This window comes from Photinus pyralis, unplaced genomic scaffold (assembly GCF_008802855.1).
Source record: "Photinus pyralis isolate 1611_PpyrPB1 unplaced genomic scaffold, Ppyr1.3 Ppyr1.4_LG3b, whole genome shotgun sequence".
NCBI classification, from domain to species: domain Eukaryota; kingdom Metazoa; phylum Arthropoda; class Insecta; order Coleoptera; family Lampyridae; genus Photinus; species Photinus pyralis.
Window position 1 is genome coordinate 7,910,697 of NW_022170510.1, and position 19,129 is coordinate 7,929,825.

A 19,129-nucleotide genomic window follows, 5' to 3' on the forward strand; every position below is an offset into this window, starting at 1 on the left:
CTCCACAGCAAAAGGAACGAAAAAATAATTTTGCTTGATGATATTACAATACTTTCAAACTTTTCTGTTTGACCGAAGTGTTAGCCACTGAAACCGATCTTTTGTGAAAGTTGGTGGATGAGAAGGAGCCAATGTATCCTAGCAATTGCCATCCCATACGAGAGGACATCCATTCTTCCAAGGAATAAGTAAAGTGTCATTCCCTTTACCCGATTTAATATAAGAACAAAAATATCGATGTCGAAAGCAGAATTCGGGAGGTAATAATGAAGAAAAGAGTAAATCAGAAGTAAGAAGCTTATAAATGATTATTCAAAGTCAAATGATAAATGCGTAATTGTTGTTAACATACCAAGAACGGCCTTAAAATATATCCGCAAATGCGTCCGCGAAGCAAGTAATTTATCGAATTGCGTCTCTTTTACAAATGAGAAGTAAGCATCCTTCGCATCAATCCTATTGTTTCTTCAAATTTTCAATTCTTCCGGTTTTTGTCGCATTGTTTGAATTCTTGGGATTTTTCCATTTCTTCAGATAGATAAACGAATGATTTATACTCCATTGTTTGGATTCTATCTACACGTACCTTTTTCACAAATGGATCTATAGATCGCGAGATGGCGACACTTTTTCTGGTGTGATTTGCTACAAGCCATGGCGACCATTCAAAGGTTTAATTAAGTACTCCTCAAAACGAAAATGGTGCTAACTCCCTGGGAGTGGGGCCGTTATTGCGTGACGATTGTTTAAACATGTCGGAAAATTTAATAATTTTGGACAATTTGCTACACAAAGTTCTTGTGAATTTCCTGTGGGCCTTATAGCCCGCCATACTAATTTGAATGTCTCGATTGTTTGTTTTGATTGTGTGATTTGCTACAAGCTCATTTTTTTATGAGCATCGGTCCTCAGTCAGCCATTCGCGAAAATCATCCTGCGATAACGCTCCGACGGGCCCGCACAGCCCCCATACCGCCTCAAAGGTGTCATTTTTTGTTAATAATTTTGGGCGATAATTGTCATTTTGAAGGATGAGGAAGTTGTATTTTACAACACTTCTTTCTCCAGGAGGGAGGAAAGTAGATTCTCGAGTTTAGTAATAGTAATTGCTTTTAGTATGAGGGTTTCGGTTACTGAACTGACGAGACCTAAACCATTGGCGGCCAAGTTGCTGAAGATCACGAAGACTAATAGCTTCCTCTTCCGCTCCCGGTAGCTAGCGGATGAAGTTAGTGCTATTTCCGATCTGTGTGGGGATCTGAAGTTAACTGTTGGTTACTTTGGCGAACTGTAACTTTATTATCCGATAAGGGAGGAGCAGGAACTGGTCGTGGTCGGGTTTTCATTCTCCGTTGCCTTTTTAAAGAACGCTACAGCATGCATGCATGTCTTATTCCAAGCGGAGCAATAGTCGGTAATGCGTGGCAGGTTTGCTGCAGCCTGTCCAATGAGGTTGGGATTGGCGGATGAGATTGTTTCTGGTTGGGGTTTCGAATTTACTTCCACCAACTTTGTGGGATTGGTTTCAATTGAGTGCAAAATGTGAATACTACCTTAAATTGTTATTACAATCCAATACTCCATATCGGCGTCCAGGCATTTTTGCTGCAATATAGCAACGTTTACAACTTAGCAATTATAACATTCAATTTTGAAAACCAGGTCCGTTGGTGACGTCATCTTAGGGTGGGGATATGACTTAACGCGGGTATCATTACGAGTATAGGAATCAGACAATCCTATATTGTATAGCATCTTTGATTATAACTATAATAAAGTGAAGGTGGTTCGGAAGTACTCGATTGTAATAAATAAACGAAGCATTTTATTTTTGAATGACACACGAACTAATTATTTTAACTAGATCAAAAATGAAGTCATCACAATACTCATTGAAATTTAAAACTCGAATTACGATTTATTTTGAATAATAGCTTTAACAAGTGTTATGCGTTAAACAACTGTTTAAGCGCATTGGCAAATTTGAACTGTAAAGCGAAAGACAAAGTGAAATGTTATGTTCAGGTGAGCACTATTTCGGAAATTTCTTGTATTATATTTCACTCGGTTCTTGTTGTTTGTCACTCTCTTAGGAACTGCTCAATTTGTTGCTTTCTCTGTTCATGAACCTTTTTCACAAATTCATCTACTCGAGGATTGGTGATCTTCGCAAGCTTGCACTCCGAACGGCTTTGCCTGCGCATGTGAAGCTGATAAGTGAATATCATCGCGCAAAAGTGGAAAAACGAATAATCCGGCCAAAGGGCCCGTTCAAAATGTATGACGGTATCTTTTAACTGCCATAATAAGAAATCGCTCAGTCGATGTTCACCGGAAGTGCGAATGAGAATATCGGGAGCAGGAGATTGGCCGGTATACATACATTGCGAGATCAAATCTTCAGTAATGTCCTCTATTCGTAGAGCATCACTGCGAACGCCTTCGAGAATTAAATTGAGTGCGTTGGCGATTTCCTCCCTAGATGTGTACGAAATTGCCACGTTCAAAGGCGATTTTTTTGCTGCTGTCTCAGAAACTCCCTTTGCGATAACTTGTAGGGTTTGCTTTGGAATTAGACTCAGATTTCCTATTGCATTTATTTTAATGGAAGACTCCTCGTCGTCCAATGCTTCCAGAATGAGGTCCCTCATTAACTTCGTCAATTTTTCCACTTCGATTGCACTTCGATTAAAGTTCTCAATGCTAAAAGCGTAAACAGTCATTTCCTCGATTCCAAACAATTCGCACCAATCGCGGATTTCACTTAACTTCCTACCTCCAACCGAATGGCCTTCCCAAGGTCGCATATTCTTCTTCTTTGCATACCTTCGGTCCCCATCCATTATGAAAGCGATATGTTGCGGGATGGGGCCACATTTTAACACGTTTGCACAGAATATTTTCAAGAAATGAACAACATAATCATATAGCCACATTTCTGGACTTTATCGGATACGAGCGGATCCTACTCTGAAAAAGGAATTTTATCAAATGTGAGTATGTTGCGTACTGTAGGTTATCGTATTTTTAACGAACGCATGATCAAATAGAATATTTATTACTATTGCTTAATAGACCGGAAGGCAGCGTACATAATAACTAAACCATAAGCGACAAAATATTCGACCATACAGGCTAAAAGTACGTTGAAATCTAGTAATAAAATCACTCGTCTGTCAGTCGTAAGTGGCAGGATTAACTTGGGGCGGCGCTGATTAGGTGACGTCTTTAGGTGATCAACTAAATTACCAAACTATAAGGGTCACGGAAAAGATTTGTATCAAGAAATCCCATTTTTTCCATAGTTTTCAAATATGCTATAATAAAATTCATAACATCTGATGATATTGGTTCCTCAGACAGTGCTTTTTAACAGGGAACAAAGTCCCCCAAAAAGCCCAGCTATGGAAAATTTACTATTAAAATTTGAAAAGTCGCACTAGTGATCCCAGCTCTCAGAGAATGTATTACTAAGATCCGTTCGAATTTTTAAAATGGAATCATGACTGTTTGAAGGTAAGATAACAGAATGCGTCCAAAACACCTACGAAATTGGATCAAATTGTGGGAAAATGGTTGAAAATAGGACAAAAAGAAAAAGATGGTTATTATTATTATTCCAATCGGTACAACCATAGAAATTGTATTCATTAAAAACGGGATAAATAGATTATTATTATTAAAAAAATAACACATGGAGCACGTCACCATGTATATGGGTGGGGGGGGAGGGGGGGCACCCATTTCGTGGAATGTCATACTGAGCACATTGTAATCCGCGTTATCGAACGTGTACTGCTCGAAAACGTCCTGCGGTTTGTGTTTTGGCTTAGATTAGGAAAACTACAGGAAAACCTAATTCAGAGTAGCCGGCGGAATGCTTGAAAGTGAGCTAAGGAAATTCCCATCTCTGCCACAAATGAAAAATTCTTACCTCGGTCAGGTTCGAACATCCGACCTTCCGGCTATGTAGCCCAACACTCTACCACTCAGACACATAGCCGGATCAATGATACATAATAGGTATATTTAAGCCACGTCCTCCTTTGAAAGTCTTACGACGGGTGAAAGTAGGGCGATGGGCATGATATTAGGTTGTTTGAGTTTTGGGCCTTAAGAAAATATTGAGAGGTACGGGCATCTTCACAATCAGCACATATCCAAGGCGTTAATTCGTGTTTAATTACTCAGGTCACGAACTTCAATATCTGAAAGTCCAACACAAGTGGAATGAAACCAACAACCTCCCAGAACAGTATATTCTATAACGAGTAAGGAATAGGGTATATTCTGCGCGAGTGGGAAGTTCGGCGAGAGTGACGGTTCCACGAGCGTTGAATACTTATTCCTTACAAGGTATAGACATAATTCTAAAGTAGTAGTAGAGAATATCATGGATTGTGAAGATTTGTTTGGATCACCTAACATGCATATAGGTTGACATTGTCATTTAAATTGCTAAAATTCTCGTCCATGGCTAAGTAATCAATTTTGAATCTTTGTTTTTTATATAAAAGACTTTCCAGCCTTATCCAAATGGTATAATTCAAAATATACAATATAAGATGATTCTGATCATTTCTGCTATTCCTTTTTTTTTGTTCTGTAAACTTTTTATATTCTTTTGGTTCATAAGATTCTTTAAAAATTTGTTCTTCATTGTTCAGTTTTCTCGGACTGTTTTTTCGAATTCGAAGTCTTCACCTTTTAATACGTCTTGGCATTGTATTTATGCTAGCGATATTATTATGCGATATTTTAAGAAATACTTTGATTTTATAAGATTATGAACAAGGTCACACTTTAGTATACGTAAGATCCAACGAGTTAGTGGAGAACTGAATTTCGTACGGACGTAATTCGATCAGCGCAGCCTGAGGAATCTATAAATAGCCAAGACTAAACGTAATTTCATTTATTTACATCGCTCCAGAGTAATCGTAATGCGGTCGATACAATCTATCTGGGTTCAATAGTTTTATACATTATTACACTACTTTTTAGATTTATAAAATATTCTCTTTTAAAAACATTTCTTTTTATGTAGCATCCTAAAAATTTTAATAAAGTGTTATATCTAATTTCATTACGGCGTGGATACTTGTATGGAATTTAAATGAGACAAGAAATACATTCCCTAACCTATAACAGAACAGAAAAATTTACATGAAAGCGCGTTAGATAGTGAAATGTTCCCTTTCAATTTAGATACATCGCCACTGTACCTATTTTGACCATCCTTCTATAAATTTACATGATTCGGTTAGTTGCAGAAGGGTTGGCCGGGATTAATTAATCAAAATTGAATTAAGTTAACGAATTTATAATAGATCTATAGCGCAATATACAAAGTTGTTTTTTGCATTATGGATTAATAAGCTTGAGAGACAAATGTTTTATGATCATGTTCCTCTATATATAAACTAGAACGTGAAACACCTTTGGCGAGCATATTTGTTATTATATCATCCTCAGTGTACCACCGGATCCTTGTATAAGAAACTTTAGCTAAGATAAATAACTTTGTTGTAAAATGAGCGACGCTAGATTTGGGTTAAATCTCTTGAAGTGCGGTCATGTCAGTTTGAGGTCGTGACATTTTACTCAACTTTGCTGAAAAATTAGCTTGGGGGTTAGTGACTGACACATCATCATGGGGCCTCACACATGATGTCAAAAGCGATTATCACAAATTATAAGATATTAATTAAATTAAAAAAACAAACTTCTGACGTGGGTGTTATTTGTACGTTACAATAGACTTTTTATTTTTATCAATCATGCAAATTTTCCCTCTTCGATTTTTTGTTTGCCGATATTTTTCATGTTTTGACTTACACTTCGTCAACGAGAACAAAAGTGATTTATTTAACTCTATAACGTATTTCTACCCCTGAAAATTGAACGCTTTTGTTTCAGATATATCCCATATTCTCTATTTTTACCAAAAAAGTTAATTCTATTGTTTTTGTTGTAACGTGCTAATGATTCATTGTACGACTAGATGTTTCTACAGTTACCTAATTAACATACTTGAATAATATGTAAAACCTCTTTCGGAAATACTCGTACCTACGTAAACAGAGTTTGTGTTTAATGTGAGAGTTGTGACATGAATACAAACGTACGCAAACAATTTCTTTGCCCGATTAAACGTCTGCAGATCACATTTTAGGCATAAAACAAAAAAATCACTTTAAAATATGTTATACTCTGTTCTCTCTGGGAAAAGGTAGCATTTTATATTGTTACCTATTAACACAGTATCGTTGCATATCTGTATTAACTTTAGTTTCCCGTTGTATTCCTATTTATGTACTAAGTGCCATTCAAAGGCCTTGGAGGTATGTTATAGTTGTAATGATGTCCTAGGGCCTAGAGCATTAAGAATTCATAATGCCCCATATATTTATGAACTATCTTTATTGTCATGGAAATAGCATTTATCAATTTAACGTATTTAAACGTGCTCATCGGAATGACAACTCAATGGGTAGAGGTGGGTTCGAAGTTCCTCGACGACCTGCGTTGTTTCCATCGGCGGCGGCAATAGGGCAAGTATGAGTTAGTACGCCACTGGATTCTACGTAAAAATATCTAAAATAGGCAGTTTTTTTCTATGTTACATGGGTAGTAAGATACGATAACATCCCAAAAAGTCAAACTTTTGGTTTTCCCCTGTATCTCTGAATATTTATTATTAATATGACGAACTTCAACGAAACAAGTAGGGCTGACTGCCCGTAATTTCATTGAAACAGATGTACACGCTCCTTTACCGTCACGAAAACTCGGCAACAACCTCTGTATAATAAAAATAAAGCGGTCTGCAATACGTTAATATATTAAGAATTTCCAGGTAATGAAAATATAAATATAATAAATATAAAAAATAAGTGTACAACTGTATATCGCTTGCAATATTTTTTTAACTTGTTTGGTACTTAAATACCAGATAACTACAACGCTGTTTATTCTAAAACGAGACGAAAGTACTGAAAGTGGTGTTAACTACGACGCGATTAAACTAAAACGTTGCTACCGCACTGCCATTCATCCATCGGCACGGTTTACCAGACCACCTTGGGATGATCCTTATTATTTTGAGGCAGATAAAAACTAACAGCAGATTTAAATTCATGTGAAACTCGTTCGGGGGTGCATATTATAAACTTCCGCTGGGAGTGCGGGGCGTTCAGCCCTATAGCTATCTAAATGGACGTGCATTTGCAATTTTTTATTTTTTTATCATAATTAGAAGTAATAATCGGTGGTTGGCTTCGAAATAAAGGCCCTGAGAGTAACATAATCCTTGATATAGCATAGTGAGTCTATACTATAGAATCTTGATAACATTACAAATTTTCATAGACTACGTTTATCTCGTGGTTTCCATCGGATGGAAATTCCATCCGATTGAGTAAAGTCAAACCTCGTTTCAAGCTGAAGAATTTTTGTCGCGGAACAATTTAAAGGATTAGACAATCCTCTTTTGAAGCCGTTGCCACTGAAAAGAGATGAACGTAACGTTAAACCAAGATAGCAATCTATTTTCAACTAACTTCAAGTTAGTAACATTCAAATGCTTAAGACAGCAAACGGTATTTCTGTTAACCTAAAATAAATCAAACCGCATGTCAATAAATGCAGTTGAAAAGCTAAAAAGGTAGCAGCAGCCGCTTTCTTGTTAGGGACCGAAAAATTGCTGTAACTTACAATAGTGCTACATCCAGATACTTTAACTTGGAAATGGGTGTACCACAGGGTTCTGTGTTGGGACCACTGCTTTTCTTGCTGTACGTGAATGATCTTCCAAATTACATTAAGAATGGACATGTTATAATGTACTGTGATGATATTTCTATTGTTCTGGCTTCTAAATGTGAAGAAGATCTTAGGTCCAAAATTGAGTCAGTTTTTGAAGATATGATGTGGTGGTGTAATAAAAACAATCTAATCTTGAATGTGGACAAAACTGAAGTTATGATTTACTAATTCGTTTCAATCGTGTTTATGTCGTCAACATGTGGCACTTGCATCCACTTCAGTCAATTCAAGCCGACAAAAGTAGAGGATCGAGTTGTCTCCGCGCATCCGATCGAGAACTTATCTCGTACAATTCAAGTGGATGTATTCAATCGGATGGAGTCTCGATCCGATGGAAGCGACGAGATAAACGTAGTCATAGATTCCAATGTTAATTCTCCAGGCGCAGTCCTTGTGAAAGAAACTATGTATACAATACACAATGACCTATATAAAAGTTTCGTAAAATGTTAATGAAATACCTACTCCCGCCCGAAGAGCTGAAACAAAAAACCAAATGAAGTGCATAAATTTGAAGGGAAGTAATTTTTAGCACATAAATCTTAGCTAAAACTAAAGTGTATAAAAAAACTCAATGTTTAAGCCCACAATAAATTAGATGTCCCAAATCCCTTTACGACCTACATGCAGGCTACAATAAATTGATGATATGGCATCTAAAGGCTTTTATTCATATTTTTTCAGTAGAAATACGAGTGTGTCTGATGGCTTAGGAGTATTGGAATAATATTAGATACTTCAAGTGGTAATGAATTCATAGATAGGATCCTCAAACAATTTAATGCTAACCTGAATAATTAAAAAAAACACTAAACGTTTACAATGTGGAAAATTACTTTTAATTCAGTAGGTAGCAGCAGTGTCTATTGAGAAAGGCATTCTATTAAAAATTCAAGTAATTCCATTAGATCGTTATGTAATTCCCACTTGTCTTGCACAACACAACAGCGAACAAAGTGTGCTGTGCAAGTTGAAGTACTCATAGATTTTCAAAAAGGCAGCGTTAGACAAGATGAACAAGGCTGTACTACAAAGCTGTTACAATTTAAGTGTCGTCATGTCGTGTAATTTCACTTACGTAATCGATATTAATATAATCAAGCACGCGCGAGGAAAAAAATGTATCGAAAGCGAAAGGGACCAACACAAAAATGCTTTTACTTGTATTACGCATGTTTATTTTTCTCCTGGCGTATTTAATCGGTCGAGAATAAAGGCGTATATTTAACGTATTAACGGAAAGCCTTTGGATATCGCTTACTGACTGATACCAATAATCCGCTGCCATTCCAATTCCGTACTAAGGAAGTTGTAGCCGTGCCAGTAGTGAATTAAGACGTCCAAAGATAGATTTTGTGAGGTAAAAATAAAAGAATGAAAATCAATACTTGGTTTCAAAGGTACATTTGACCAAAATATGGAAAAGCTATTGAGAAACAGATCAAATTTAACTTGTTGTTACCCTTGTTTGACAACTTGCAAAGTTCAAGATGCCGTCTACCTCATATTGCTCGACTAGCATTTGATTTTAAGTCACATTAACTCATTGCATTAGTTTAGTTATTATTTGTTTTACTGCAATCTACGGTTACTTCGCGAAATCCAATTTGCAGTCACGAACTTATAAATTAGTATGGGCTGCTGATCAAACAATTGCATAGAGGTAGAAATGGCCCTAGCATGGGCGCGGCCATGATGTGCACGTATTAGTTATTTTCTATGGGAATTTTTCTAGTGCTCAAGTTTTTAGACTATTGCAGCCTTGGAAAACATTTGGAAAATGACGTGTGTCACAGTAATTTATTTAGGAAACGTGAGGTTAATGCTTGTTTATTTGATTCGAATTTCGTGCCAAGTGAGTGCACATCATGGCTGCCCATGCAGGTGTCATTTGTCAATTCAGCATTAGCAAGTCCATCCGTAGCCTACCGATAGAACTAGCCGTGACACTCATCCCCACTATTGCGTTGACGTCACAACTGACGGCGGCCGTCATATCGACTTTTAATGTAATTAATTCCAAGTAGTTTAATGTTGTACACTTAAATTAACTGTATTCGAACAGAATCAGTAAGAAAATGCCAAATACGTGCTGCGTCCCTGGTTGCAAAAGCAATTATAGTTCAAGAGACAAGGTTCCTTACGGTTTTTCGTTTTCCGAAAAATGAAGACGATCACAAAAAGTGGTTAAGATGTATTCACCGGGACAATTTTGAAATTACTAGTTACTCCAGGGTTTGTATAAAGCATTTCTCCGACATTTTCATTATTCGGGTAGACAAGATGACTAGATAAGACGATACAGTATTAACAGTTCCACGAGACCAAATAAAACTTGCCGAAGACACGTATCCCACCATTTTTGAAAATCAGCCATCATATATGAAAAGGATGTAAATGATGAGTAACGGGAAAATATAGACCTTTGCAACTACAAATGACCGAAAACCTGTAGTCTCTAGGTGGTCCAGGGGCCGAGATCTCGATGGAACAGACAGATAGGCAGACGACGGAATAACGAGCACATAAGCGTTACCTCAACTTCGTTGTGTTACGCTAAAAAAGGCAGATGTGTGTATTAAAATGTTTAAATTTTGTTTTCAGCTCGGTTTTCAGTGAGTATTTGTTGTTTATGTACGTATTTAATAAAATTTTTGCATAATAACACAACACGTGTCTATAATTAGGAAACAACATATAACAATCCTGCGGCTCAAAATAAGTAATTACTAATGTTTTCGCGTTAAATGAGTACGCACGCGAATCAAATTGCATTTAAACACATAGTATCGCGTTGCAGTGGCCCATCTCCAGTTGTGACGTCACTAAATCAATGTCACGGCTAGATCTATCGGTAGGCTACGGTCCATCTTAATTTATAAGTTCGTGTTTGCAATACAAAAATTGTGGACAGGCCAATTTCAGATGTTTCTGGAATTAATCAAACTTTTTGAAAGAAATTATTAATGTTATCTTCGTACTTATTTTCATTCGTTAACTTGACCAAAAATAAATGCTTAGCTGTTCACTGTTGTCCCAAAAGGTAATAACTAATAAATTTAGAACTTTCAAGTATAATATTTTTTTATAACCCGAGTATCGGTAGTGTACAGGGTCTCCCATTAATAATGGTCACAGACCATATCTATGGAACCGTTTAATGTTAATTGCACAGCTTCTGGAAAAAATTTTTGTTAACAAAAGGGGCCAAGAGAAATCGCTGGATGAGAGAATGTCACATCGCGCTCTCTACCACTCATCACATTTACTAACAAGACTCTATTCATGTAAAATCTGATTCCACGAAGAGAGCTCCTATTATGTGAAAATCTGTTAACCTAAACCGAAGTTCAATTCCTTAAATCTAATGCCCCTCTTCTTCTTTCGCCCAATTACAGAGTGACTGGCATAATGTTTTTTTAGATGTGCCCCTGGAAAAGGTCTTAAGTTGTTCTATTACTACTCCTGTATTTACCTTACGAATTAGGAAAACTGCAGAAAAACCTAATTCGGAGTAGCCGGCAGAATGCTCGAAATCTAAGGAAATTCCCATCTTTGCCGCAAGTGAAAAATTTTTCTGGAGCGTAATCATAACGGTTCTAAGAACGTCTTCGACCCACACTATTCTCATCACACAAATCCCTCAGGATCCTCGTTCTTTCGTTCTCTGAATCTTTAAACCCTTTATGAATTCTATCTGTATCCCATCTATCCCAGTACTCTTAGCATTCTTGATATGTCTTATAACCGGCTTTATTTCAGACATCAAAATACTCCCATCCTTATCTTCCTCTGTATTTACTCGTTCAGAGGTTTCTCATTTGCTGGGAAGTACGCTACATGTGTCATATGAAAGTCTAGAACTTGGTATTTCTGGTTACCGAAAATTTAATGGAAGCTTTGCGCAGATAATCACTTAGACTTAGAGGATGATCAACCTGGAAATATGTTTTGTTAATCCGCAAGGAGACCAATGGAGCGGCAAAGTCCCGATTCCTGATAAGAACGAAACTTTGCTCAAACATAAGTTTACAGTAGATTTATTTCTACCACCCAGAAATACCCTTGAGCTAAAAAATTAAAAAGTTTGAAGAGAATGTAATTCTTTCTTTCCAAGTCACAAAAAATTGTTTTTTAAAAGGTAAAATGCAACAATGCTAAATTAGTATATAGACATTCTACAAACAGTACTATAAAAAAATTATATGTGAAATTGACAAATACGCCAACGATACCATTACGTTCACTCGCTCAGAAAATTGGTCTTTTTATAAAAAAACCCACGTCTTACGTAAAATGCCTTCATTTGTATTGCAAACTCTATATTTCGTTGGCATTGGAACGTATTGAGTCGTCAATAAATGACAGAATTTGCCTCGTTAAATCACTGGGAGCGCAATCAGCTTTCAAATACGCAACTAGGAACCAGCTCGTTATACAATCGCAATAAATATAATTTTACACAAGCGTCAATTTGTGTTTTGGTTTAATCAATTGTTGCCGATTTTATGGCGAAATTGAGTGTTAATTGTGCACCACTTTGCTGCGGAAAACAGATTTTTATATATTGCTTCCAGCCGCAGCAATAATGTGCCAATTAGTTTTGTATATACCAATTTCGTAATACATTTCTAAGGACGTAAGTAAAGGACGAGTCCAATCCATTCTGTAAGATAAGCGGCAGGTATAAATATTGCCAAGGTGGAGTTCCCATAAACTACGGGAATTGTTCAATAACAATGCGTTTATATTGTTCCAATATTGCATTAACTCCTGCTGATCTCAATCTTGGTATATTCGACAGTATGACTTGCACGAAACGAAACATCGGAGTTGTACATCCACACTCGAAGCTGAGAAATTCTGCAGTTTATGGTAAATAAACAAACTCTATTAACAAAGGACATTGAACGTAACCGCTTATAGTAATTGGCCGTATTTGAGCGTACATTTGCAAGACAATCCGCCTTGCCAGTTGTACATTTAATTGAGTGCTCTAAGAAATTTTTATTACGTATTTTAAAGTAAATCTTTAAATGCAATTAGAGAAGCGAAGGCGTAATCTTTAAGAGCCCAGTCGGGTTAACCCACCACCAAAGAGTCAACATTACTTCTGAACGATCCTGTGCCATTTAAATCGAAATGTAAGTGCAATCAAGGAAGTGAAGGTATTGGAAGTGCAATTGGTTGGATATTTTTAATTTTTAACACTTTAACGTTGTGGTATATTGGAAGAAATATACGCCAAAATAATTCGTATATTTTGTGATACACCTACAAATTAAGTATAGTTAAATAACTTAAACATGTACAATAAAATTAATAGCACAATCGTCAATCGCGTGGTCACTTCTTTCTCCGGTTCGTCATTAATGTCAAAAACGCTGTCCACGTTGACGTCACTTCCCGTGGTTAAGTACCCGACAACACTACACCCCCGCACTTTGCTTAAACTAATACAACATGTAATCAACAATAAAATACATACATACATAGTTACAATAAATTAACCTCGTCTACTAGAACAAAATCTAGATTTTTCTTACGTGTTGTACCTGACGGGTATTCTAATTTTTCTCTTAGGTCGGCCCTCCCTTATCGTATTAGGTAAATTTACCGGTGTAGAGTTGGAAATATTTCGTGTTTCATTATGCACTGGATTTGGATTGGATGGGAGTTTGGGAAAAACCGTTCTTCTCTCTTCTTGTCGCATTTTCGCTGGTAGTGTGTTGTCCGGTGGAACTTGTATGATTTGGTCCTGGTGTCTTCTCCATATTCTTCCATCTTTCCCTCGACACAAATAGTTTTTCTTTCCAATAACTTCTTTGATCTTGGCCTCTGTCCAATTTTTGTTATTTACGTCTTTATAATCTCTTGCCATTATCGTATCCCCCACTTTAAATTGCTTGTACTCTTTTCCTTTACAGTTCTGGATCTGCTTTTCTTGATTTTCTCTAACTTTCCTGTCAACGTTTGGCTTAAGGATGTCGAAGACTGTTCTCAGTTTCCTACCCAACATTAAATTGGATGGTGTTTCATTTGTTGTAGAGTGTATTGAACTTCTATAGGTTAAAAGATATCTACTGATGATTAGATTAAGGTCAGCATGTTTATTCTGGAACAGTGCTGCTTTAAGTCCCTTTTTGAAACTTCGTACTGCATTCTCCGCTGCGCCGTTTGTTGCTGGATGGAAAGGAGCTGATGTTATATGCCTCACGCCGTTGTTCTTTAAAAATTCTTCAAATTTCTTCGACACCAGTGAAGGTCCATTATCCGAAACTACGCAATCTGGGATTCCCCATCTGCAGAATGTATCTCTCAGTTTGTCGATTGTCATTTCTGTTGTAATGTTCTTCATCTTGAATATCTCTGGCCATTTGCTGTAGGAGTCTATAATAATTAAGTAGTATACATTATTGATAGGACCGCAAAAATCCATGTGTATCCTCTGCCATGGTCTCTCCGTTCTGTTCCAAGGCGTTGGGATCGACTTCTGTGGATTATCCATCGTCTTTAAACATGGTAAGCAGGATTTACCCATTTTCTCTATCTCTTCATCCAGTTTTGGGAACCAGAAGTAGCCTCTTGCAATTGACTTCATCTTTACAATCCCTAAATGGCTGGAATGTAATTCATTTAATAATTGATGTCTAAATTTCTTAGGTATAATGACCCGATACCCCCACATTATGCAATTTTGCTCTATCGTAAGCTCATTCTTACGAATAAAGTATGGTTTTTCAGTTTCTAAAACTTTTTCTGGCCACCCCTGCATTAGATAGTTGTAAATTCTCCCAAGCTCAGGATCTCTTCTAGTCTCTATTGAAATTTTTTGACTGTCAATAGGTACCCCTGCAGTTACTACTAGGTTCAAATAACTTTCTTCGTCCTTTAAGTCGTCTAGGGTTCCTTTGAGTGCATGTCTTGAGAGCATATCAGCAATGTGATTATGTTCTCCCTTAATATATTCGATATTGTAGTTAAAACCAGTTAAGAATAATGCCCATCTCTGCAATCTTGATGCTGCCATTTGCGGTAAACCTTTGTTTTCCCCAAAAATCCCTAACAATGGTTTATGATCACATTTTATTGTAAATTTAGTTTGGCCCATTAAATAAAAATAAAATTTTTTTACCGCCCAATAAATTGCTAATGCTTCTTTGTCTAAAACAGAATAATTTTCCTCTGCTTTGCTCAGGGTTCTCGAAATAAAAGCTACGGGTCTCAAATCGCCATTGTCTAATTGGTGCGCTAAACATGCTGCAATGCCTTGTTTAGATGCATCGGTTGTTACCACTATAGGTTTGTGTGGATCAAAATGAATTAATATTTTATCAGATGATATTAATTTTTTAATCTCGGCAAATGCTCTGTCGCAGAGTTCATTCCAATGGAAGCCGTTGTCTTTCTTTAACAACAAATATATTGGTTTCATTATTATGGATAATTTAGGTATAAATCTGGAGTAGTAGTTAACAAGCCCTGCAAAGCTTTTAACTTGAGTGACTGTCTCTGGTACCGGTGCCTCCAAAATTGGTTTAATTTTGTCGCTATTCTTTTTTAAGCCTTCTTTACAAATAGTATACCCTAAGTATGTTATTTCTGGTTTAAAAAATGCACATTTTGACCGTTTAACTTTAAAACCTGCTTCTTGCAGTCTCGTGAACACTTTATCCAAATTTATTTCATGTTCCACTCTTGTAGAACCAGTGACAATTATGTCATCGAGAAAATTGGCACATCCATCTAGACCTTGTAGTGTTTGCTCAATTACCCTTTGGAAAATAGCACTGGCTGGTGTTATCCCAAATGGTAATCTGTTGACTTTGTACAGACCTTTGTGGGTGCTCCATGTGAGTAACTGTGTTGACTCATCTCGAAGACTCAACTGATTGTACGCATCGCTAAGATCAATTTTTGTAAACGACTCACCATTTGTTAGTTTTGAGAAAATGTCTTCAAACTTCGGTAGCGGATACTTCACTTCTTCCAGTACCTTGTTCACCGTGATCTTGTAGTCACCGCATAGCCTAACACCCCCTCCCTTCTTAAGAACCGGAACCAGCGGTGTCCCCCATTCGCTGCTTTCAATTTGCGAAATGACACCCAACTTCTCCAGTCTGGAAATTTCTTCTTCTACTTTCGGTTTAAGGGAAATGGGAACAGTTCGAGGTTTAAAAAATATTGGTCGGGCGCCTTCTTTCAACTGTAATTTAAATTGTTTTAGTTTATAACAACCAAGTTTTTCTTCGAAAATCTCTTTATGTTTCTCAATAATGTGATTCGAATCATTGTTTAACTCTAAAATATCTTGTATTACCAATTTGCAATTAAATTTTTCTAAAAAATCCCTACCCAATAAATGTTGCCTTACATTGGGGATTACATATAAAATAAAATCCTCAACCGTATAATTTTCAAACATTAAGGTGCCTTTTAAGTACCCAACTGGTCTTAAATTGCAGTTTGAAAAGCTACGGAGTGAAACATCTGTATTGAATAACTGAAGATCAATAAGATTTTGACGGTAGCAAGCTTCACTTACTACGGATACTCCGGCACCACTATCCACTAACATATTTAAACTTACATTGTTAAATTTAACATTTGTTGTGACAGGATTTCTATTACTAAATTCTAACATATTTATTACCTCGTCCGATTGTGCATTGTCCTCTACAAAATTCACCGATTTACAAACGGTTGCTAAATGTCCAACTTTACCACAGACATTACACTTGTAATTCTTGTACTTACAGATTTGGTTTCCCGTGTGTTGCTTCCCACAACACTTGCATGTCCATTTACTTGCCGCTTTGCTGCTGTCACCTGATCTTGCACCCGATTCCACCCTTTTCTGCTTTTCATAACCCCTGGTTTTGTTAACCTTCTTCCTCACTGCCACTGTGTTGATGTTCTTGGAGTCTGCCAACATGGTACTTTCCTTGTTCAACGCTAATTCTAGAAGTTTTGAAAAATCTGTAGTAGGCTTTTCTTCACAAATTCTGTCCCTAATCTTCCCCGGCAATACACCGCAGACAAATTTGTCTCTTAAAATGTCCTGTAGGTTATTTCCGAATTCGCAATTAGTCGATAGGTTGTGAATTCGCGCGTACCATTCATTCACCGTTTCATTTTCCTCCTGTCGAGCTCCATAAAATTCAATTCGTTCTCTGAATACGGACGTTGTTGGTGAAAAGTGTTTCCTTAAAAGGGTACACAGTTGCTCGTATGTAGATTCCTTCGGTAACGTAGGTGTGCATAGATCTCGTAAAATTCTGTAAGTGTCATGCCCGATGAGGCTTAATAACGCCGAAACTCTTTTTTTGCAGGATTCGGTGTCCTTAATGTCGTTAATAACAAAAAATTGTTCCAATTGCTCTTCATATAAGATCCAATTGTCTGCTTTCATGTTAAAACTGTTTATTGTCCCTATTAACGGCATTTTTGTGGAATGGAAGTTTGACCTTTGACCTTTTGGAGATGTGCTATTTGCTTGCAATTTCCCGATTACTTTTTGTTTACTCTCGTCGCCACTGTGGTATATTGGAAGAAATATACGCCAAAATAATTCGTATATTTTGTGATACACCTACAAATTAAGTATAGTTAAATAACTTAAACATGTACAATAAAATTAATAGCACAATCGTCAATCGCGTGGTCACTCTTTCTCCCGTTCGTCATTAATGTCAAAAACGCTGTCCACGTTGACGTCACTTCCCGTGGTTAAGTACCCGACAACACTACAAACGTAATTAAGATTTCTTTAATTAAATGTTTCATTCGATTGCTTGTTGCGTGGTCTCTTGTTCTGAGCGCCTATCTTTATTTCAGCCTTATTCATTGATTTTGTTTTATTATACCGTGCCGTATGAGGATTTTAAACATCGGGATCTCGATTTGCATGTAGTTGCATTCGTAAATGTAAGCCGTTAATTTAATTGAGTATCTACGGATTTGGCAAGACCGTATTTTGCATCTAAATGTTGTTCTTGTTTGTTCCTTTATCTTGCCGGTGACGATTCGAAATTGGCACTCACCAACAAAGCAATTACACATATTTGTGTGTTTACGTAAAGTTTATTTACATTGTCGTGGGTGGGGTTCCAGTGGAACTTGCTGGAAGTTTAACCAGTAACGTTGAGTGTTTAATTACTCAATGCCAGTATTCAGTGGGTTTATTTTTATAACAACCTTTTAATCAGGTATTATTTAAAAGCTGTTCAATTACCAAAAGTAGTCAATAAAAAACATAATTACACTTTTCGAGTAGCTTTTGTGCTTTCCCTCTAAGACAAGGCTTTTTGTTACATTACTACACCAATCAATACATACAACGATCCGGGAGGTATGAAAGCAAAAAAAGTGAAGCGTTAAGGCTTGTCGGTTGGTGTCCTTTTGTATCTAGTAAAATGCAAATCTATCCTGAATAAATCACCGGGATTTGTGGATTCTTCAACTACAGCGGAGCAATTAAAACTCAAGCTTAAACACCCTCGCATTAATCAGTGTTACAGATTGCAGTAGCAGATAGCCGTAATTACGAAAGGCGACTCTGACATACTTCTTTCATACCCGCATTAGTATAAGTTATCTGTCACAATCAATAATGACTGTAACCCCATTTTCACACGTTCATGCGGTAGCACGGTACTCGAGTTCTAAACCGCAATGGCATGCGTGCAACTCGGTTACCGTACTTTAACTGGATCATTTATTCTGAAAGTTGAAATTTATTTTATTTACACTGTTCCTAATTGCGCGAAGACTTGCGCTCTTAAATTTGTACACGTACCGATACAATTTCATTGTATTGGCGATTGCATTACAACTCGTTAGTGTGCCTGGAAAAGTTTGTTCAACAGTAACTCCCTTAAAAGTTACATCTTGAAAATGCACCACTCAGAGCAATTGAAATTCATTATTAGTACCTACTACTACGACTTATAGCCTTTTAGTAGTGTCGATTATCACACTCATCGCACACGTTAGTAGCACCACACTTTGGTCCTATGGAGATACCTGCAGACGCATCTTTAGAGTTGCCTTTTTAGCGAACAATGTAGTTTAATGTAGGTTTTACGCTGAAAAAAAGGAAATAAGACTAATTTCAAATAATCCAATAAAAACGAAGCATTATAAAGTGAAACAGGAAATTAGGGAAAGTTTCTGTAGTCATAGAACCACCTCGCCATAAAGATACGTATCATCAGTTGTCAGTGATTAAGACAGTAGGTGAACTTCTTATCAAATTAGTTTTCAACTAAAGTAATTGGATGTAGTTGACATGCTAAGATTT

At 36.8% G+C, this 19,129-nt stretch overlaps 1 protein-coding gene and 1 pseudogene across 7 annotated transcripts; both read right to left on the minus strand.

The window, feature by feature from the left end:
• Positions 1-2,081: 2,081 nt before the first annotated feature.
• Positions 2,082-2,843, minus strand: LOC116167063 (annotated as a pseudogene).
• A 10,209-nt stretch (positions 2,844-13,052) lies between these two features.
• LOC116167239 (uncharacterized protein K02A2.6-like) lies at positions 13,053-17,527 on the minus strand. 7 transcript variants are annotated; one of them, XM_031482524.1, is made up of 3 exons: positions 16,585-17,498; positions 16,481-16,533; positions 13,053-16,033 (listed from the first exon to the last, which is right to left on the minus strand). In XM_031482524.1, the coding sequence occupies exons 1-3, from the start codon at positions 17,270-17,272 to the stop codon at positions 13,370-13,372; spliced, it is 3,405 nt and encodes a 1,134-aa protein (XP_031338384.1). In that variant the 5' UTR covers positions 17,273-17,498; the 3' UTR covers positions 13,053-13,369. The 7 variants fall into 7 exon arrangements, 6 of the variants coding, with proteins under 6 accessions (XP_031338384.1, XP_031338379.1, XP_031338381.1 ...); XR_004144487.1 differs by having other exon boundaries at positions 13,053-13,283; positions 13,316-17,498; XM_031482519.1 differs by having other exon boundaries at positions 13,053-17,419; positions 17,475-17,527.
• Between the last annotated feature and the right edge of the window lie 1,602 nt (positions 17,528-19,129).